General features: G+C 38.3%; 2 protein-coding genes across 2 annotated transcripts; one reads left to right on the forward strand and one right to left on the reverse strand.

The window, feature by feature from the left end:
- The first annotated feature begins 1753 nt into the window (after nucleotides 1-1753).
- Nucleotides 1754-6612, forward strand: LOC132104382 (histone-binding protein RBBP4). Its single transcript, XM_059509815.1, has 12 exons — nucleotides 1754-1967; nucleotides 2630-2777; nucleotides 3502-3647; nucleotides 3757-3930; nucleotides 4299-4414; nucleotides 4578-4738; nucleotides 4879-5005; nucleotides 5110-5187; nucleotides 5271-5347; nucleotides 5451-5508; nucleotides 5636-5746; nucleotides 5953-6612. Exons 1-12 carry the CDS (start codon nucleotides 1952-1954, stop codon nucleotides 6013-6015), a joined length of 1275 nt encoding a protein of 424 aa, XP_059365798.1. The 5' UTR covers nucleotides 1754-1951; the 3' UTR covers nucleotides 6016-6612.
- Nucleotides 6613-8309: 1697 nt separating this feature from the next.
- On the reverse strand, nucleotides 8310-14644 carry LOC132104383 (syncoilin-like). The gene is made up of 5 exons (XM_059509816.1): nucleotides 14267-14644; nucleotides 12532-13294; nucleotides 11412-11831; nucleotides 11205-11333; nucleotides 8310-8671 (listed from the first exon to the last, which is right to left on the reverse strand). The coding sequence occupies exons 2-5, from the start codon at nucleotides 13279-13281 to the stop codon at nucleotides 8618-8620; spliced, it is 1353 nt and encodes a 450-aa protein (XP_059365799.1). The 5' UTR covers nucleotides 13282-13294; nucleotides 14267-14644; the 3' UTR covers nucleotides 8310-8617.
- Nucleotides 14645-23295: the final 8651 nt, after the last annotated feature.

Raw genomic sequence — 23295 nt, forward strand, 5'->3', positions numbered from 1 at the left:
ATAAAACAAAAATAATGTTGTTTACAAGGAAGAAAGTGGGAAGTGGGGTGAAACTAAAATTATATAATCAAGAACTGGAAAGAGTAAAATATTTTAAGTTTTTGGGGATATGGTTTGATGAAAGAGTTACGTGGGCGGTGCATATTCAGAATATAATAAATAAATGTAAGAAAATAATAAATACAATGAGATGTTTAGTTGGTAGTGAGTGGGGAGCAGATAGGATGGCATTAAAGGCCATGTATAATGGATTGATTAGATCTGTGTTAGATTATGGGTGTGTGGTTTATGGATCAGCTGCAGAAACATCTCTTAAAAAGTTAGATAATATACAGAATCAGGTATTTAGACTATGTACAGGAGCTATAAAAACTACTCCAATTACAGCGCTACAGGTGGAAATGGGGGAAATGTCTTTAGAAATGAGAAGGGTACAGCTATCATTGAATTACTGGGTTAATTTACAAGGCCATAGTCAAGAGCATCTTACACTAGACACGTTAAAGCCATGTTGGGAGAAAGAGAGGAGGAAAACTAAAAGTTTTGGATGGACTGTGATACAGAAAGCCACAGAACTTAAAATTAATCAATTAAATGTTAGTCCTACTGTTCCATTACCAGTAATAAAACCTTGGGTACTTCCAGATGCTATAGTTGATTTTACATTGTTAGAACAGAGAAACAAGGGTGAGGAATGTAATTTATATAATGTACAGACATATATTAATGAGTACTACAGTTATGTTCAGATATACACAGATGCATCAAAGAGTTCAGACAACAAGATAGGAGTAGCATTTACTGTCCCAGAGTTTCATTTATCAATAAGGAAAAGGATCAGTGATGAGCTATCTGTTTATACAGGGGAAATGGTTGCATTAATATTAGCAATACAGTGGATAGAAGAAATAAGACCTGTGAAATCAGTTATATGTTCAGACTCATGTTCATCATTGGCTAGTTTACAATACAGTCATTCAGAAAGTAGACCAGATATTTTAATGGAGATAATGCAAACAATATACAGAATTCAAATGATGGGGATTACAGTAGTATTTTTGTGGGTGCCTGCACATGTTGGTGTCCAAGGAAATGAAATTGCAGATAAAGAAGCAAAAGAAGTAGTTAAAAACAATGACATTAATTTAATTGTTAATTTAAGTAAGAATGAAATAAAGAGTATAATCAAGAAGAGACTAAAGGAAAGGTGGCAAAAACAGTGGGGCAAGGAGAAAAAAAGTCGGTGGTTCTATAGAATTCAAAGGAAAGTGGGAGAGATGAGAATTGCAGGGAAAAACAGGAGAGAAGAAATTGTAATATCAAGGATGAGATTTGGACACACAAGATTAAATAGTACACTTTATAAAATGGGTAAACATGATACGGGAAGATGTGATTATTGTGGGCAAGAGGAAACAGTAGAGCATGTTTTAATGCATTGTCAGAAATATGAGAATGAAAGAAGGTTGTTAATTCATAATTTAAAAAAAATAAAAATGCAATTTATACCAAAGTATATTCTGCAAAATAACTCGAGAAATGAGTGTTATAATTTTATTCTTCAGTTTCTTGTGGAATCTAATCTGTGGGAGAGAATAAAAAAAAAAAAAGTCATCTTGATCCACACTCCATACCAGTTGATGGCGGAAATACACCATTGTGTTCTGTGTCAACCGCCAATAAAATCCAAGAAGAAGAAGAAGAAGAAATCCTGCTGACAGGTTTTATTTTGTGGCGTGGTGTCAGCAGAGGGCAGTGTAGTGGCTGCATTGTGTGAGCGGCTCTTCTTCTCCTCTCCGCGCGTGCTCTGCTTCGTGTGTCGGTCCGTGTTGGCGCGAACGTGCACGCCGGCGCGAGACAAAGAGCCTCCTGACTTACACTCCAGTGGAAACTACACTGGTCTCCTATTATCGGCAACGTTTACGAGCTGAAAGCTGTATTTCGAGTCGTTATGGCTGATAAAGAAGGTGAGTGTGGTTTCACGGCACTCGGCGTGCTCTGGTTTAGCGGCTGCTGAGGCAGTTGTTGATGTGAATTCAGCGCAGGCCGAGTCCCGCCATAACGACACAATCCTGCTAACGTTAACTACATCAGTAACTTACAGTTTACACATTCGAGCTTATTATGACCACAGATTAGCTGTTTTTCGACCTGAATGTATTATTTTTATGATGGAAATATTTAGTAAGTATCTAAACTATTAAGTTATTTAGTTAAATTAGCGCCGAATCAGCTGCGGCTAGTTTGTTTGGCTTTTAAGTTGAAGCGTGTGAATGTGGGACGCGTCGTTTTATTTCAGGAAGCTTTCAGTATTGTTTTGGATTTTTATTTTTTGTGTGTTGCTAACTGATAATAAATGAAAATATTTGTCAGTTGGCACCTAATTTTGAGTTGAAGGTTTTTTAAAACATATTCGGCAATATTGGTTGCATCCTTATCTTTCAATAGATTTAACGTTTAATGTAACTAAAATTATAGATTAGACGGAAATGCATTTATTGTTGTACAGCAGTTGTGGAGAAAAAAAAACTTCCTGGTCTTACATATTTAAGCTGTTTTTTTTTTAAGTACCTTTATTGAAGGCTTTTTGACAGATCTCATCTCGTTTTCCCGCCCCTTTTTGTTAAAGCTGCATTTGATGACGCAGTGGAGGAAAGGGTCATAAATGAAGAATATAAAATATGGAAGAAAAACACACCGTTTCTATACGATCTGGTGATGACCCACGCGCTGGAGTGGCCCAGTCTTACTGCCCAGTGGTTGCCAGATGTCACCAGGTAACACCTTCACATTTACAGTACAGACATCAGCTTTGAAATGGGACTGAGTTGAATGATTGTTTGATAATCGATTCATTGAAAGAGAAATCCAAGATTGCTTATTAAAAATATTTTGGAATTCATAAATTATTTACAAATTTGTTGTTCCACATCCTGCCCAATGTTGTATCCTTACAAATAAGGATACAACCTTTAAAAAAATGGCACAAACGTGTCAAACTACATTGCAAGTGTGTAACTGTAAGCTTTAGTTTGAATCACTTAATATAATGCATTCTCATGTTTAGGATAAGTTGGGTTCTCCAGTTTTACCGCAGCAGCTAACTGTGTCCTCAGCTGTTTTCCAGATATGTTTTATCCCTAAAAATGCTTTATTCACTGCTGTAAAGTGGCGTGACTTATATGATTAACAATAAGCAAATTTTTGGTCAATTATTTTCATTACTGATTATGATTAGCTGTTGCAGTCCTACTTTGAAGCCTTTAATTTATTGATTCAGTAGGTGTGGTTCTAAATGATCTTTTCAACATGTTTAATAGGCTTTTTCAAGCGTCCCTTTTCAACTTTTTTTTTTTTAGTTTGTGATGTCATGATAATGGAATCAGGTTTGCTGCTTTAAAAATGCAGGCTGAATATTGTATGGATAGTGATTGTTTCATCAGAGTTGTAGATTTTTATAAAGGTCAGTGTAAATAAGCACACTTGTCATCTGTTTCACAGACCTGAAGGGAAGGATTTTAGCGTGCACCGCCTGGTTCTCGGCACTCATACCTCTGATGAGCAGAATCACCTGGTTATCGCCAGTGTCCAGCTGCCCAATGATGACGCCCAGTTTGATGCCTCACATTATGACAGCGAAAAAGGAGGTGAGTGGCTTATATATGATGTTCTGATCATAAACTAAATTGCGACTGCATCGTCTCCACCTGTGTACTTATCTCATGTTGTCACACCTGATTCTCTGGTTGTTCACAGAATTTGGTGGTTTTGGCTCAGTGAGTGGCAAGATCGAGATTGAGATCAAGATTAATCATGAGGGAGAAGTGAACAGGGCTCGCTACATGCCACAGAACCCCTGCATCATTGCCACCAAGACCCCCACTAGTGATGTGCTGGTCTTTGACTACACCAAACACCCCTCCAAACCTGGTATGAGCAATTCTGGGAACGTTGTCACTTGCAGCTCAATGTATCTAGCAGCATTGCTTGAAAAGCGATTAGTTTTTAAGACGGGTTTTATTTTTTTTACTTTAAGCATTTTAAAGTAAAAAAAAAACATGCAAACATAATAGCTGAAATATTGCACACTGCTTAAAATACTGCACCACAAATAAATTACAGGTTTTTAACCACACAAGTCAACTAGCTGTTCAAGTGTAGTTAAACATGATATAAAGGGAGACTTAACTTTTCATTTCCAAGCTACTTGCCGACTCAATGTTTGTGTAAAGGTGTCATATGTTGATAAGTTTTCCCTCTAAATTTATGCTCCGTGTTCCCCTCCTGTGCTACTGGAGACCCCTCTGGAGAGTGCACTCCTGACCTGCGACTGAGGGGACATCAGAAAGAAGGATATGGTCTGTCCTGGAACCCCAACCTGAGTGGCTGTCTACTGAGTGCATCTGATGATCACGTAAGAAATTTGTACAATCGTTATCATTGACCTAATTATATGGAGACCACAGCTCTATATTTTCAAACATGCTGAGGTTTCAGGTGTTAATTTTTTTTTTACCCTACATTTTTTTTTTAATTCAGCCAACACTAAATGTTCAAGTTCTTCTGTTTTTCTGCAGACAATCTGTCTGTGGGACATCAGCACAGTGCCAAAGGAGGGAAAAATAGTGGACGCTAAGACCATTTTCACTGGTCACACTGCTGTAGTGGAGGACGTGTCTTGGCATCTGCTTCACGAGTCTCTCTTTGGGTCTGTTGCAGATGACCAGAAGCTTATGATGTAAGTACTTTGTCTTCCTGTGTGTTTTTGTAATCTGAATGTCTTTAGCACAACATGTCACTTAACAAGGCATGTAGCGTCTGTAACTGTGGGTATGTAATGTGAGCAATATTTTAATCTGCTATTTCCCCTTCCTTTAGCTGGGACACACGCTCCAATAACACATCTAAACCCAGTCATGCAGTAGATGCCCACACTGCAGAGGTCAACTGTTTGTCCTTCAACCCCTACAGCGAGTTCATTCTGGCCACCGGTTCTGCTGACAAGGTGAGAACTACACTGAGCAACTGTTTCTGTTACACCTGTGAACACTTATTAAATTTGCTTCTATATTTAGACCTCTGAATTGCGCTTTTGTTTTTCTCCCACAGACTGTTGCATTGTGGGATTTGCGAAACCTGAAGCTGAAACTTCACTCATTTGAATCGCACAAAGATGAAATCTTCCAGGTACCGAATCCCTTCCTGCCATGATTGTGGATGAAATTAAAGATAAAAGAGTGTGATTACATGAACTTTAAATGTGACCACAGGTTCAGTGGTCACCCCATAATGAGACCATCCTGGCCTCTAGTGGAACAGACAGGCGACTCAATGTCTGGGACCTCAGGTGGGTTCTCATTTATATTTTACTCGCTACTACCGCTGAAATGTCAAATACTTTATAAGTAGTATCTTTTCACATTCATGAGAATTCCTTGTTTTTCCTGCAGTAAAATCGGTGAGGAACAGTCACCAGAAGATGCAGAGGATGGACCTCCAGAGCTACTGGTGAGTAGTCATGGTGTACAGTTTTAAATTTAATTATATGTACATGTATGTATTTAGAGAAAATATTGTGCTTTTCTCTGTGGTCATGGTTTTCACATTTTATAAAAAAAAAAAAAAAAAAACACAGTTTATCCATGGAGGCCATACAGCCAAGATTTCTGACTTCTCCTGGAATCCAAATGAACCGTGGGTGATTTGCTCCGTGTCTGAGGACAACATCATGCAAGTCTGGCAGATGGTAAGGACACTCAGCTTTTAAGCCTATTTCTTAAAATTTTGATTTTTCTGTCCGCTCCTCTGCATTAAATAAACATCAGCTCACTCGTGATGCAGCCTGATTTATTTCCTTTAAGTGTGACCAATAAATGTAGTTGTTGGATGAAAAATTCGTTTGTACAAAAATTTGCTCAGTTTTACATGCATACTTTTTATCTATTTCTTTAGGCAGAGAACATCTACAATGACGAGGACCCAGAGGGGGCAGCAGACACTGAGGTTCAGGGATAAAATGACTCTTTACACCACCCCACTCTCAGCATAAGACAAAACTCTTCTAAAAACTGTCTGTCTACACTCAAGTGAAGAACATAAGTGCTCTACCCTAAGTAATGTAAATGGAATAATTGAATATTTCCCCACCAGGCATTTTCTACTGTTAATAGAGTATTTTTCTAAGAAAAATGTCAGTTAATCTTTGATCAGTATCAGAATGTGAGACAAATGACCCTTCTCATCCGTTGCCACCATTGTCTCCTGAGGATTTCCATGCAGTTTAAGTATACTTAAAGTATAACTTAATCATAAAAGTATATACAGGTGGGTAGTATGTTGTGACCAGAGTGCAGTGGTACAATATTGATGTTAAGTAGATTTTTTTTTTTTTTTTACTTGTCCTACAAATGCAATTTCCATTCAAATATCCATTTATTTCATTACTAGATGTATTGATAACTTAAGCTCTTATGTACTCTTTTTTTCTTTGAGCCTCATGTATCAGTCAGGTGGTGTTTAATGTCTTTTTAATATTGTGACTTTTCAATGTTTTTCTCCTGTATGTCCATACCGTTGTACATAACATTATGAATAAACCGTTTTTGTTGATAATATTGTTGACACAGCTTTGGTAAGATTTATTTTATTTTAAAAACGGTATAGATCTTTTATATAAATTATCAAGTCCCAAAATATGAGAAACTATGCTTAAACTAAGCAGCAGAAAGTGTTTTTTACCGTGGCCCACTTTATCTCCGAAACTGCAGCTCTTGTGGGGTGTTCCCGGTCTGCAGTAGTGCGTATCTATCAAAAGTGCTCCAAAGAAGGAACAGTGGTGAACCATCAACAGGGTCATGGGTGGTCAAGGCTCATTGATGCATGTGGGGCACAAAGGCTGGCCCGTGGTACGATCCAACTGACAAGCTACTCTATCTCAAATTGCTCAAGAAGTTAATGGTGGTTCTGATGGAAATGTGCATCACTGTTTGTTGCATATGGGTCTGCATAGCTTCAGATCAGTCGTAGTGCCAATGCTGACCTCTGTCCACCACCGAAAGCACCGACAGTGGGCAAGTAAGTGTCAGAACCAGACCGCTGAGCAATGGAAGAAGGTGGCCTATCTGATGAATCTAGTTTTTTCTTTTACATCACGTGGATGGCTGGGTGCATGTGTGTCGCTTACCTGGGGAACACATGGCACCAGGTTGCACTATGGGAAGAAGGCAAGCGAGCCGAGGCAGTGTTATGCTTTGAGCAATGTTCTGCTGGGAAACTTTTGGTCCTGCCATTCATATGGATGTTATTTTGAAACGTAACTACCTAAGCAGTGTTTCAGACCATGTACATGGAAACTGTATTTCCTTATGGCTATGGTCTCTTTCAGCAGGATAATGTGCCCTGCCACAAAATGAAAATGGTTCAGGAATGGTTGAAGGAGCAAGAGGTGGTGACTTGGCCTACAAATTCCCCAGATCTCCATCCAATCGGCCATCTGTGGGATGTGCTGAACAGATAAGTTCGATCTATGGAGGCCCCACCTCACTACATTGCTACATTTCATATGTAAAGTGCAAGTTTGTAATTTGAATGATTGCTTATAGACTGATCATCAAATTTAGTTAGTCTATCTTCAGCAATAGCTATAAATATAATATTAGCTGAACTATATCAAGCTCGAAATGAAAGCAGTAGAGATCATAGGATAAAAGATAGCAGGGACTTCAGGACGTGTCTATCATACACCCTTCCTTCTTCATGCCCATGTCCAGAACTTGCTGCAGATCCCTCGTTCTCAAAAGTGACCACAAAAAGATTAATTTGAGATTGATTTTACTACCAGATGTAGAAATGACAATAAATCTTGCCTGACCACTTGTAATTGTTTCACATGAGAAAGCCAAAAAAAGAGACTGAACAAAAGCCTCAAGAAATACCTTTTATTTTATTTTTGTCATTGCCCATATTTTATTGTTTACATTTGATTCTCCAAAATGTCTTGAAATAGCAAATTATTCAGTCTTAAAAGCAAAAAATACATGCTCCCTGTCACACTGACAAGAGTGTGCATCTATTCACAACTAGGTACGACTCCTATAAACAATTTCAAATTCTTAGTTGTTTATCTCTGATTGTATTAACAAGACACATCAAATCAACAAAGCACTTATTTAATTTTCTTAGTCCGTCTAAATGTTATCACCATCATGCTGTAGGGATGTTTATATAGCTCTCCTACAGTGCCCATAGAAGTCCTTGTTTTGCTCACTTTCCTTACTCATAAAAGAAAGCACTTAGTTCACAAGCACCACTTGATATATGAGCTTTATTCCCTCTTATACACACAAAACAGTATTTTAAGAACATTCTGAGCTATGAAATTTCTTAGATAAAGATCGGAATATCTGACACAATTGGTCCTTGCTGTTCAGAGTGCTCTTTTAAATCTAATTTGACCTTTGCAAAAGAAGAAACCTGTTGTGCATCTTCAGTAAATTGAGGATACTGTTTTGGCGATTGACTATTAATGAAAAAGAAGACAAGCAGTTTCTTAAACTATGAAAATATATCAAAATAATTTTACATAAACTAATAAGACAATAAAACCAACATTATTTAATTAGGTTTTTTCCACCTCCACACTGTTCTCTTGCTTGCAGGAGCCCTCTACATGCTCTCTGTAAAACAGTAAAGGCATAAAATAAATACAGATGTGCAGTCCAGGGCTGGCACAAGCTCAACTGCCAGTCTAGGCAAAACACTTCATAGTCACAATTAAACACAATCTAGGAGCACGTGAAAGACTGAAGATTTAGCTTATTGATACATTTGCACTTACATAAAAAACATACACAACCATTTCACACGGGAGCTGCACTATGGAGCAAAGATCATTTATTACAAAAATTAACGGACTGATAACTTGTCGATATGAGTGCAATAATTCCAAATGAATGTCCAATAAAATAAAAATAAAAAATTCAGCTGTCTACTGCCTAGTTTGACTATAGCAATTTGTAGAAGTAAATTGTCTGTCCACACTGAAAGTGGAAATCCGGTTCAATCAGGCCAATAGCGGGCGATGTCACTTTGTAAAGAAACAACATGCCTTTCATCTGAAATGTAAATTTGTTCTGAATTATATACAGGCATATGGATATTTACATATTTAACTGACCATATTTTAATTAAAGAATTGTCATAACATGCTTTCACTGAAGTACAGGTGCCAGGCATATAATTAGAATATCATCAAAAAGTTGATTTCACTAATTCCATTCAAAAAGTGAAACTTGTATATTATATTAATTCATTACACACAGGCTGATATATTTCAAATGTTTATTTCTTGTAATTTTGATGATTATAACTGACAACTAAGAAAAATCTCAAATTCAGTATCTCAGAAAATTAGAATATTGTGAAAAGGTTCAGTATTGAAGAAACCTGGTGCAACACTCTAATCAGCTAATTAACTCAAAACACCTGCAAAGGCCTTTAAATGGTCTCTCAGTCTAGTTCTGTAAGCTACACAATCATGGGGAAGACTGCTGACTTGACAGTTGTCCAAAAGAGGACCATTGACACCTTGCACAAGGAGGGCAAGACACAAAAGGTCATTGCAAAAGAGGCTGGCTGTTCACAGAGCTCTGTGTCCAAGCACATTAATAGAGAGGCAAAGGGAAGGAAAAGATGTGGTAGAAAAAAAGTGTACAAGCAATAGGGATAACCGCACCCTGGAGAGGATTGTGAAACAAAACCCATTCAAAAATGTGGGGGAGATTCACAAAGAGTGGACTGCAGCTGGAGTTAGTGCTTCAAGAACCACTACACATGACGTATGCAAGACATGGGTTTCAGCTGTCGCATTCCTTGTGTCAAGCCACTTTTGAACAACAGACAGCGTCAGAAGTGTCTCGCTTCAAAAAGGACTGGATTGCTGCTGAGTGGTCCAAAGTTATGATCTCTGATGAAAGTAAATTTTGCATTTCCTTTGGAAATCAGGATCCCAGAGTCTGGAGGAAGAGAGGAGAGAAACACAATAAACATTGCTTGAGGTCCAGTGTAAAGTTTCCAGTCAGTGATGGTTTGGGGTGCCACGTCATCTGCTGGTGTTGGTTCACTGTGTTTTCTGAGGTCCAAGGTCAACACAGCCGTATACCAGGAAGTTTTAGAGCACTTCATGCTTCCTGCTGCTGACCAACTTTTTGGAGATGCAGATTTCATTTTCCAACAGGACTTGGCACCTGCACACAGTGCAAAAGCTACCAGTACCTGGTTTAAGGACCATGGTATCCCTGTTCTTAATTGGCCAGCAAACTCGCCTGACCTTAACCCCATAGAAAATCTATGGAGTATTGTAAAGAGGAAGATACGATATGTCAGACCCAAGAATGCAGAAGAGCTGAAGGCCACTATCAGAGCAACCTGGTTTCTCATAACACCTGAGCAGTGCCACAGACTGATCGACTCCATGCCACACCGCATTGCTGCAGTATTTCAGGCAAAAGAAGCCCTAACTAAGTATTGAGTGCTGTACATGCTCATACTTTTCATGTTCATACTTTTCAGTTGGTCAAGATTTCTAAAAATCCTTTCTTTGTATCGGTCTTAAGTAATATTCTAATTTTCTGAGATACAGAATTTGGGATTTTCCTTAGTTGTCAGTTATAAACATCAAAATGAAAAGAAATAAACATTTGAAATATGTCAGTCTGTGTGTAATGAATGAATATAATATAAAAGTTTCACTTTTTGAATGGAATTAGTGAAATAAATCAACTTTACGATGATATTCTAATTATATGACCAGCACCTGTAGCTTATTGGTTTTTAATGAAAAGTGAAGATGTACATCTATTTAATTGAATTACTGAATAATAACCATAATGAGTTACAGTAAATAATAGATAAAAATGGGGGGTCATTTTACCCCAGGGGAATCTTTGCCCTTTTTAGCCTATATTATTTTTTAATATTTAGTATAGTAAACTTTTGGACCAATGACATATCATTGTGGGTGCGGCAATCCTATATAGTGCTAGAAATCTTGCAACTTGTTGCAGCTGGTTAGGGCGAGGATGCATTAACATAGACATTTTATTTAACAAATATTTTTTATCACTTGATACACGCATGGTGTTATAGTATTTTCTCCTTAAATTACTTTGCAGTGTCAAAAAACATTTTTGAAGAAGTGTCTGCACTCGCCTGTAGAAGAACAGCTCTTCGGCCATGTTATTTTTCAGCATATCCAACTCTTCTGTCTTCTTTATCTGGACCTTGAGCTCAGTTTTCAGTTCTCTTATGTTCTCCTCAAAGGCATCAACTGTCTCCTGAAAATAAAAAAAAAGAACATTAAACTCCAATAACTTGAAATCTAAAATTATCTAAAATCAGTGAACATTACTCACCCGATATTGTTCCACATTTTCCTTCCTCTGTCTCTCCATTAGTCGGATCCTCTCCTCCAGACAAGACCTCTGGAGTCTCAGCATCTGCTCCTCTTCTCTCAGTGGGCCTAACTGGGCCCTCTGCTCCTGGCATTGCCCTTTAGCCTTACTGAGGGAATCCATGGTGGCCTCCCGTCTCTTCAGCAGAGACACTAACCGGGGCTCGTAAAACTCTTCCAGAGCTTTGATCCCACCCTGCAGGTACTGCTGGAGGTCACAAGAAGCCCGGCGTCCTTGAGTCACATAAGAGCGGTTCTTCCTCTTGCTGGATTCTTGAGTGGCGTTCAGTTGCTTTTGCAGTTCTTGCAGGTTGCTTTGGTGATGTGAATGGATGTTGGCTATCTCCTCAGTCAGCTTATCAGCAAGAGCCTTCAGCTCCTCCTGAGCCAGAGGGTTTTAAATATAGTTAGAGTGGATTTAACACCCATTTATCACAACTGATGTTAGATGAACAACAGGGACTGAGTAACTTAAACCATATGATTATCTATGACATTTGTTTTACAAAAGTTTGATTTGATTTGGTTTGAATTTATTAGCTATCCAAAATAATCTGATTAACAAATTTTGTTTGTCAGAAAAACAATCAAAACCAATGTTTCCCCAAGTATACTATAATTTTGCACTCTGAAAAAAAATGGTGTAGAAACTTAGAAACAATTAATTACAAAGAATAAAATGTGGAATAAAATTGTGTATATCATGTTTTATTTATTTTATTATATATTATATAATAATAATTATTATATATTATTGAGTTTTCTGTACAATTTCCAATAATGGCTGAAATTTTCTAAGGAAAATGTAATGAAAAAATATGTAAGATAAATTTATACTGAGCGAGATAGAGAACATTAAAGAATTAAATTCATAAAAAAAGATCACATTTTTGTTTTAGGGCCACTGAGAATGTTAACAGAGAAAATATCTACTGGCCATCTACTGCTACACAGTTCTAAACTACTTTTGTAAATCCTCTTTGTAATCGGTTTAAAAAAATCTTGCTAAAGTTGAACAGAACAAACCTTTAGCAGGATTTTACATCTTTTTTGTTTCAATGTACTTGTTCACTTGACACTACCTGAGCTTGGTTGAGCTGCTCCACCTGTTTCTGTTGTAATTCAAGCTGCACTTGTCTCTGTGCACCGTCTCGGGCCGCTGTAAACAGGTGTCTCTTAGTTTTTTGAGTCTCCTCCTGCAGGCTCTGTCTTTCCAGACTGACTTTGGACAGGAGGCGATGTTCTTCCCCCAGAGCCTCCCTCACAGTTTGCAGCTCTTGGGCCATGGGCTCCTCGAGCTCCAGAAGCTCCTGAACCAACTCATCCCTTCTGCGCTCCAACTGGCCCACTTCCTCAATACAGCTCTCGAATGCTTCTCTGAGTTTTTGTATTTCCATGGTGGCAGACAACTCAGGCCTTGCCTCGACAGGGCTGGGAACAGCGCAATCTTCGACCTCCAATACAGCTTGCTCTTTCTCAGGAATGCACGTCTCTCCGAACTTATTTGTTTTTGTGAATCCGTTCTTGTCCAACTTGTTTTCTGTTTCTGAAAATAACTCCAGTGGTGCAGTAGTTGGATGGGTGGCATCAAAAACATCTAATTGTGCCAACATCTGTTGCATAAGTCCATTAAACTCGGCTTGAAAAGCTTCTCTGCATTTTACTGAATAAGGCATGGATTCTCCAGGAAGAGTTAGAGCAGCCTCAATCTCTTCCAAGCAATCTTCAAAGTAGTCTTCATCTTCCTCCTCAATAAATAAGGGTTCAAACGTTTCATCTTTCTCAGATAGAGATCCATAAGCTTGCTCAAAGTTCATTTCTTGATCATCCATTTTATATGTTGACCTATGGGGTGAACATTGTTTGAATAATCAGAATTAAACTACAGCATGTGAACGCATTGATCACTATTATTAACACATCTTGTGGTTAGCCATCAAGTTCATTTTATAGTTTATGTCTGTTATGCAGTGTGAACTGTGATTCCTGAGGGACCAAAAGATGATGAGAAGAAATCTGAAGCGAATGCGTCAGTGAGGGACAGCTGCATAAACAGCTGACTGATCATGAACACACTCATACACAGTGTTCATTTGAAAAGCTTAGATAAACATCTGCGAGTGGTCCTTTGATCAATTATAAAGAACATGTACACATTGGTACATACATGCTCTTGCATGTTGCAAACATGAAGTGAATAAAATGTAAAAGTTTCTACAGATGAATTGTCTGCATCTTCATCAAAATGCTGTCAATCACCAAAAAGAGGAACAAAAAAAAATGTTTGGACATAAACTTGCCTGAACCCTGTGATTTAAGTATCTAGAAATGTCCATCTACTGTCTTTCTTTTAGACCGGGCTGGTATTTCTTATGCCAGTCTCAATGGGACACAGAGCAGCTGTTGAACTGGCAGCAAGTACAGACAGAAAACATTCCACCAGTGGCAGTGATCTCAAAATCCCCATCATGAACAACTGCTCATTCCTTCAACATGTTTACTTAAGCATGCTAAATGACATATTAGCAGTTTCACAAGTTGTTTTGAAGTAACTAATAACTGTAATCAAGTGAAAATAAATGTACATTTGTCTTCAGTTAACTAATTTCCTCCGACTTTCCTTTCCAGAAATCCTCGCCAAAAGTAGAAACAGAGTGAGAAATAATAACCACAAAACACTGCAGTGACTGAGTAGGTAGTGATATGACAAGTCTAAAGATGTATCTAGAGCTAGGATTCTGTGCCCATGTAAATATTCTAAAATCAAAAGCATCTGAGAAAATAACTGTTAGCCTAAATATAAATGCATCAACCCACCTCAACTCAGATAACAAGGTTCCAGGACAACCATGAAGTGAACCCAAAGCAAAGAGCTGGTAGCCAACTGAACATGAGATTTAGGACAGTGGTAGTCTGGCCTTTCTCTGACTATGCCTCTGGTCTCTCAGGCAACGTTTAATCTGTTTACATTTATTAATAAACAGAAGGGGTAAGAAATATGAGCTTGTACAACACAGGCACCAACTCAAGCTAATCAGGAATCATGAGGTCCTCTGGGAGGCGTGACCTGCTCTCAGGAACCAATAGGACAGCAAAGAGCAAATTTTATGCAAATAGCTATAATCAGTATCCAGTGGGAGGGAAGTGTAGGGTCTGCAGATGGACATGACAGCAAAAGAATCCAAGCAGGGTGGCCGCCCTAGTGAAAAAATAGTATACTTAAGCACAATTTATTTGTATGTACTTTAGTTTAACTAAATGTATTTGTGGCACACTGTAAATTGGTGTACTTAAAGTCTGTTAAATTAGAACAACTAATTTTGTACTAAATGCATTTTAGTTATGCCAAACCAGTGCACTCGCTTTATCAGATGCGATCATGAAATAAATATATTTTAAATACAATGAAGTATTTTTATTTTTCATTTGGCGCACAAGAGTGGCATGCAGTCACCAACAGGGGCACAGGGAGATGCTTGTGAAAAGTTGTCAATACTTTTGTGGTTTCCTTAATGACACTGACCTACATTCAGGAACTACCTGAAAGTCGGGCTCTCACCAAGCATGGACAAGATTGAAATCAATTGGGAACTGAATGCTCCAAGAGAGCCATTTTAGACAGCGAGATATGAGGAGTAAGTGTTTGTTTAGAAGAGCCAACAGCTCCAAATTCCCACCATGCCTGCTCATTTTCTTAGCTGCTATAAATAGACATTGCAGATCTAAATAGATGTTTCACAGATCAGTAAAGTTGATACAAGGTAGATATTTTGAGGCAGCTAGTTTCAACAAATTAATAGATTGGTGCTGTATTAAGGCTTAACAATATTAGTTTATTCCAAATTAATCTCCTGGGGTTTTTAAAACAATAAATCTGAGAAAGCTATGAAGTGGGCAACACTTTAGAAAACTGTTCTGTCATTAATTAATAACTAAACAAGAACAAATGACTAATGCACTGTTAACATTCTAGTACCTTATATTAATAGCAAGAAACTGAAATGAATTAGTTTAGCTTAGCTACTCAGTACTGTTTTCATTTTTTTATATCTCCCAGAAAACTACTCAGAACGACTGTATACAGGTTCATAATTAATGCAAATAATGCAAAATGTATAATTAATTCTAAAGTGAAGGTCATGGTAACCCACTAGTGATGCCTCAAGTGTTACCAAATCCTTCAGAGGGGATTGCTAATTTTTTCGATCAGTATTCTAAAATGAAAATTATGATAACTCTTTAATTTTAACTGAAGTCATTGTAAGGTTTTGAGATATTTGTAAGGCTTTGATTCAAGTGTTACTACATCTTTCTGAATGAATTACTAATTATTTGGATCAGTATTCTAAATTGAAGATCATGATAAATAAATAAAATAAATAAATAAATAAATAAAAAAGTACAAAAGCTGTCACTGGGGCAGTACCTTTTCAAAAGGTACACTTTTGTACCTTTTAGGTACCGATATGTACTCTTTAGGTACAAAGTTGTGCCTTTTGAAAAGGTACTGCCCCAGTGGCAGATTTTGTACCTTTTTTCTCAGAGTGCACAGTAGTTCTTAGTAGTTTTCTGGGAGGTATGAAAAATGGTAGTTACTGATTTGCATATAGTGAACTGCAACATCTGTGGAAATGGCCATGTCTTCTGAAAAAAAGCAAATAAATAAAATGCAGAGGACTGTTAGCGATTGACATTTTAACACTCAGTAAACTTTACGTACCATGTAGAAATCTGTGTCTAAATTTAGTTTATGTCTGGTTATGCATAGAATTAAAAACATTACTCGGATTACGGATTATTGTGAAAGCCCCTAAAACATAAAAAGGAGATCTTGGAGTGGTGAAAAAGATTTCTGTAGTGACTGGTCCGCTTAGTTAAATGGGATACATGTCAAGGGGCTTTCCTGTAATTGAACGCTTACATTTTAAAACTCTGTTTCTCTTAGAACCACAAGGAGGCGCTATACAACCTCTTTTCCTAAGTTGACAGTGTATTTGCATTTTCTTTATGAATGTTGTCTTGGCTAGAATTAGTCATCTGATTAGAAATGATTAGAACATAACAATTCTAAACATTACATCTAGAAGCTTTTTCGAACTATGTTGATGCCCATAAACTCAAGGCTCTCTCTTACAGAAATACAGGGTAACAATAATAAACCCCCTCTTAGGAATGCGGAGGTACTTGGGTAATAAAGCAGTGCTGAGTGATGCCTGAGCTGACTGAACTTGGTAATGACCATTCAAAATAGTGTCCATCAGCTTCATTCACTCTGAATAGATCAGCTTCTTAAATTTATTTGTTAAAAAAAAGAGTAATCCCTAAGTATTGGCCTTAATTGGATTACACCATTTCTTCTAGCTTTTCAATAAGGTGGTTAGGTTTCTACAATGTTAACAATACAATAGTGAATCATAATAATGAAGCTACCCTTAGCAAACACTGCTAATAATTCCAAATAGTGTAAAAATAATCCCAAGAATTTCCCTGTGTGGCTTTGAATTACAGGTTTGCTCGGCAAATAAGTGATTAAACACTGTTACAATTGGGGTTGGATTCTGCCATTCACATACTTCCACACAAGAGAAAGACTTTAACCAATTATTCACCTATAAACTCTATGTATGGTTTTGATTGTATTTTGCAGCTATTTCAGTAACTACTCACCTGTTTTTCATCAATAATTTCCCTTTTTTTTTTGTTATGAAACCGGAAAGGATGGCTGTGAGCCTCTGGTCTAGGGGTGTTCTGGAAAGTTAAATATTTTGGTATGCCGCTTCACATCCAGTGTTCGACTAAAAGGTCACTTACTGCTCTACAGGGCTTTGCTGCGTCAATATGTGTAACTAAGTACATACAGTAAGGTTTAAAGGTCTGAGACCAAACAGAATTACACATGGTCAGTTTTTCCAATTTGGACAAATGATTAGAGACAACTTAGAAATAATGCAGAATCATTATTTGTTTTACATTATAGTTACATTATATTACATTATAATAAATCCTTTATTTTCTTTTGGACTTTTAGAAGTATTGTTTCATACCGCTTCTGAATAAAGTTTCACAGTTTTACAAAATATACCCAACTTGCCAGGCTTTATCTTGCTCAGAAGACCTGGATGGAAGATTTAATCCCAAAGCTCCATTATAATGATGACTGTGATCTGTATTTTAAAGCTATAGAGGATTTTTGAAGTATACTGTATTGTTTTACTTGGTATTTGCATTACTACTTTTTCTGCTGTTCACATCTCAGCTCAGTGTATTCAGTTCAATTCACATGTATTTGCATAACACAAATATTCTTGTAAATATTCGCTAGTGGTGGGCTGGGGACTATAATGTTGTCATCAACCAGTCAGTGTTTCCATGACATCATCTTCATTGAGCAACTCCCAATACAACAAAATGTCATCGGTTAACTTCACTGTAGGCCTCATATATCCAGTCCAGTAGAAGGCAAAAAGCACGTTAAAATAGAAATATTACTTGTCCATGCTTAGCCGGTTGAACAATGCTGTATTAAATGAAATTAACAACCCGTGACTTATTTTGAATTCCGTGAGTGCATTTTTTATTTTTGGTCAGAGTTTCATTATCATGAAAGGCTTTGGAGAGCTATAACTCTCGGGAATATCTGCCTGTGGTGCCAGATGAGAACTGTGATTTTCTTAGATTGTGTTGTTAATGGAAACTCTAAGTTTGTTCTAAAAAGACCATCTTAAAGAAAATATCTGCTTACATCAAAGAACATTTTAAGATCGACTGACACTGCGTGATCAAAACATGCTTTTCACAAGGACATGTATCATTCTATGGCTCTTTAAAACAACGTTGACGCTTTAGTATCACATGAAAAGGAAAGATGGTTGTGATAAACGGCCTTCATTGTCTGAAAATAACAACCTGAACTGCCACGACAACATTCTCAAACATCAGATAACTCTCTCACGATAATGTTTTGTGTGGGATAAAACTGAAACAAATCCAACTGCCAAGTAAATGACCCTACATAGTGTTCTTTTTAAGCTTCACATATCATTTTGATCTAAAAAAATTATCACAAAAACACATCTGCCAGAGCACTGGGTTTTATGATGAGGACAATAGTGCATTAAATGCAGACATATAATTTAAGTTATATTAAAAATATTGAAATACTTTCGGTCTCAGTAATAGAAAAGCATGGCAGGCTAAAAAGCTCAGCTGGTAAGTAACCATAAATGGACCCAGAGTTTTTGAAAGTCAAAGAATGTTGCAGAAGAGCAGATCAGATGTTCTCTGTCTCTGCTTTCAACTGGTCTTCTCAATTTATTTCAGTGGATGTGGATGAGGTCATCTCTCCTGTTGGTCAGCTATGATCAAAAACTATCTGCTAGGATTTTAGTGCAGCTGTTTTCATTGCAGTAATAAAATGGCTCATGACGACTGATGTTTTTTCTGCCTTGATAGTGATTGTGTAAGAGTGAATTCGATAGAAAGGGTCAGTCAGATCAGCCCCCTGACACCTGAATCAGAAAGAGGAGTATCAAATGAGATGAAAGATTTTAACTAAAATGAAAAGAGAGCTTAGAGTTGATGGGATTTTTTTAAAACAGCAGACACTTAACATTCCACACACTTGATATGAAAGATGCTGAGTTGATAATGACGTGTTTTTGACTTTGAAATTCTCAAACAGTTGTATATAACACATTTGCACTTGGGCATCTTTGTAAATGTGAATTATACTACTTATCCGTGTGTAGGGAAAGTGAACTGCGTAAGCTTAGAGAATATTGTACACACAGCTGTCCATTTGTGAGAAATAAACACAGCAGCATCTAAGGTCAAACAAATAGCTCCTCTGACTGGGATGACAATCAACTGTTCAGAGACTGAACAAAAAAAAAAAACTGTTAGACTCCTGTTTATATGTTGACAGTTTTCCATGGATCTTGATTTCACAGCAATAGCTGCTTGTCTGAATTGCGTGGAAATTATTTTTAATTTAGTAATGGTTTCTAAAAAGGGTCTTCATGCACCAAAACAATATACTCATGTCCATCACAGATCTCCTTAATCATGTACATTTATTCAGTTCAATGTGGCTACAAATACAGATGATGTTCAAACACAAATACTAAAACTAAAGAAAATGTATTGCTCTTTCAATGGTTCAGAAATTAACTGATGTGCACTAGCTTACAAGAGGGTTTAGACTACAAAAGTGGTCTATAACATAAACACAGAATTGGCAAATGAAGCAGTAGTCTGCAAACTACTGCAAAGCAAACTATCCTTTCAGACTCCTGACCTCTGGATGTACATGTAACACTCAACGATTGGGTAACTGTGTAATGTATGTATGTATATATGAGATTCCAACAAACCTACAAGATAAAATTATTTAAATGATCAGTATTTCATATCATAAGTGGAGGTTATGTGCAGTCATTATTGCAAAATCCAAAACCAAACCATGGGATTATTTCAGGCAACCAGCATATGGATCCAGCAAAGCACAAATGAATAACAGAATGGAAAGAGTGACAAACAGATGTGTCCAAGTGTTTACTGGGATGCTCAACCACATAATGCACAGAGGAGCAATGAAAAGTCAAAGCCTGGGAATATTCTATCCACTTTCTCCCTAGATTTTGTGCATCTGCATACTGACAACTCCAAGCTGACTTGTCATAGACCTCCAGTGTTTAAAAGAACATACTGTATGTTCAAAATTCTTTAGTGCAGGCCGTAATTAAACTCTCCAAAACTCTGCACATTTTTCCAGGCTCTTATTTTTAGGTCTGAGAAGAAACACTGACATAAAAACAATGATTGCTATCCTTTCTTGGTTTTTGTTGTTGTTGTTGTTGTTGTTGTTTTATTTTGTTTTTGTGCAAAAGGAGCAAAGTCCAGGAATTTGGGGATATTTTGCCTATCTTAAATAGAGTTGGAAAAAAGAGAGAGACCAAACATCATGTCTGGACCTGTGCCTGTGTCTGAACAGAGCGAACAGGACGAAAAGATAATGAATTAGCTTATCTGACCTCTCTCGAAGACCGTAAACTCAGCAAATGGCAGGCAAGAAAGAAGAAGACAAATGAACAATAAATATTTATTGTCAATAATATCTCTGTAATAGTTTCAAGGCTGAATGTATCTGTGCAGTTCCAGCTTTTTTGTCTTTAGTAGACATTGATTTCAGACACATATTTCTGATTGTCTGCTGTGGCAGATGTTATGAATAGAGTGGCGTTATGAAGCTCTTTTGTGTTCTGCCTTCAAGCAGTGGTTTCTCATCACAGCTACATTTCTGTGAGTCATTGGTTTGGACTCTACAGGCATATACCGCCTCAGACTCGGAGCATCCAGCCAGATGTACTCTTCCAACCTGAAAGTGGTCGGAAGGCTTGAAATCTTGCTTGCACATGCTTGTGAACATGGAAGTTGTTCCCAATATGCTTTGCAGATCATTATCCTATTACCGTTTTGGCCAAATGAATTTTATGTTGCTGTAGCTTTCATTAAAATTTTGACAAGAGTATCAGTTGTTAGGGACTTTTTTTAAGTCTCAAAAAAGTTAAACAGTTGGAATATTTTATTCTTTTTCTTACTAAAGTTAAATAAAGGAGATAATTTCACATTTCAGTGTTTAAAGGGTGCAAGTTAAAAGCTACTATACAGGATTTTGTCCCCTAACAGAATACTAAACTCCTTCGACCACATAAGAAATATTGTGTCTGTTCAAAAACATGTACATAGTATCATGATATCTTCTAACCAATCAAAATGCCGTTATCTATTAGCAGTTAGAAATATTGTAATAAAAAAAATGTGGTTGGGGGGTTTAAAACATCTGCTAAACACATAAATGTAAGCTAGCAGACTTATTGTCTAGCAAAGGGTAACCATACATCCTCTTTTTCCCAGACATGTCCTGAGTGGTGTCTTTTGGATTTGCTTTCCTATTGACGTGCTCTCTACATGGTCCTCGTACATTATGTATGTGTATTTGCATTATTTGCAACTCAGTGATTTGTTATTCAGTTTAGCAAGTTAATTTACAAGACTGAAAATGAAAATGATAAAAGCAAGAAAGTAAGTCAACATGGCACAGACAAAAGGCTGGTCTAATGTTACACCATCTTACCTGATATTCATCATCCCTTATGGAAAAGAAGTGTGCTATTAGTATACTTCTTTTAACCTAAAACAAAAAAACAAAAAAAAAAACATTAAAGTATACTTTCAGTCTACTTTTTATGTACATCTCAGAAATATATTTAAAATGACATACTAGATGACTTATATTTGAGCTATACTTGTGATCCAGGAATCCATGTTCTCTTACGAGAGCTCTCTCGTACTGCGTCTTAGCTAAGACGCTACGGGAAAAGTCTCTTTTCACGAAATACTGAAGCAAAAAATTATCCTTAATTTTGTATTTTTGTAAAGCGCATTTGCAGCAGTACACAGCCATAGGCGAGACGGCTCGTTCGCTCATTTGCTTGTTCTGCGGCAACTGCACAGCCTATCGAGCGCAGGTTGATGCAACATACGACCAATATTAGACCAAAATTGGTCTAAAATTGGAAGTAGCAAGCAAAAAATTATCCTTAATTTTGTATTGCAACATTAGACCAATTTTCTTGCTACTTCCCGTCGAAACAGGTGTGGCCCAACCTATAAAAGGAGCTCGAAAAGGCTGACTCACCTGATTTTTCATCTCTTCAGCGAAGCTCACGCATCGCTGGATCACGGAGGAAGCAAGCGCTGTCTGAAAGAGCATATCAGCAGGACGAGCCATTCTGAAGCTGCTGGCATCACCGCCTTCCACTGCCGTTCCTGCTGCGCTATCCGGCGCCCATATCCTTTACATCCTTTATCTGTTATATCCTGTGTGTGTGTTCGACCTGCGATGCACATTCACAAAAGAGCTGCGTCTTTTTAAAGATACCCTCGTGCGGCTCGTGCAGAGCCCCGCTCAGCGAAGGAGATCGTCACGTCATCTGCGTCTCCTGTCTGGGTGAGGACCATGCAGCGCTCGCGCTCGCTGACGGCGGATGCCCTCATTGCGAGTTAATGCCTATGGTGACTCTGAGGACTCGCCTGGCATCCTTCTCGAAGCCTGCATCATCCGCTGCGCCGCAGCACCGTAAGAAGTGCCGCTCGCAGCGCCTACCAGATCCGCCTCCAGCTCGGCCGAGCTCGCCGGTTCCCTCCGCTTCACCGGCCTCCCCTGCATCGCTTCCCGATGTTCAGCGTCAGCTGCTTGCGACGCGTCATCTGAGGAAGTGGATCTCAGGCCCGCGTCGGAGGAAGAAGACACGTGCTCTCTGCTTGCTTCGGGCAGTGAAGGTTGGGCGAGCTCCGTGGATCTCGCGCCCGCTGCTCAGAGGCCCAGCAGACGGGGGGATATCGATAAGGAGCTGATGCGTGTATTCTCGCTGGCCGCGGCGAGCCTCGGCCTCGAGTGGTCTGCACCAGCGCCCCCTTCACGTTCCCGGCTGGATGGTAGCTATCTTCCGGATGAGCGCTCTTCCTCAAGCTCAAAGCACGCCCCTTTTCTTCCTGAGCTTCACAAAGAAGTGGCGAAAGCTTGGGACGCTCCATTCTCGGCGAGAATCCGCTCATCTGTTTCGCCAGCATTCTCCACACTGGACGGTGCTAAGAACAGAGGCTACCTGTCACTTCCGCCGGTGGAACAGGCTATAGCAGCGCACCTTTGCCCGCCCTCTGCTAGACGGCGGACTAAAGCGGCGTTGCCATCCAAAGCCTGCCGCATGACGTCATCGCTGCTCGCACGGATATTCTCTGCTGCTGGGCAGGCAGCGTCTGCGCTACACACCATAGCTATGCTA

The sequence above is a fragment of the Carassius carassius genome, chromosome 25 (assembly GCF_963082965.1).
Source record: "Carassius carassius chromosome 25, fCarCar2.1, whole genome shotgun sequence".
NCBI lineage: Eukaryota > Metazoa > Chordata > Actinopteri > Cypriniformes > Cyprinidae > Carassius > Carassius carassius.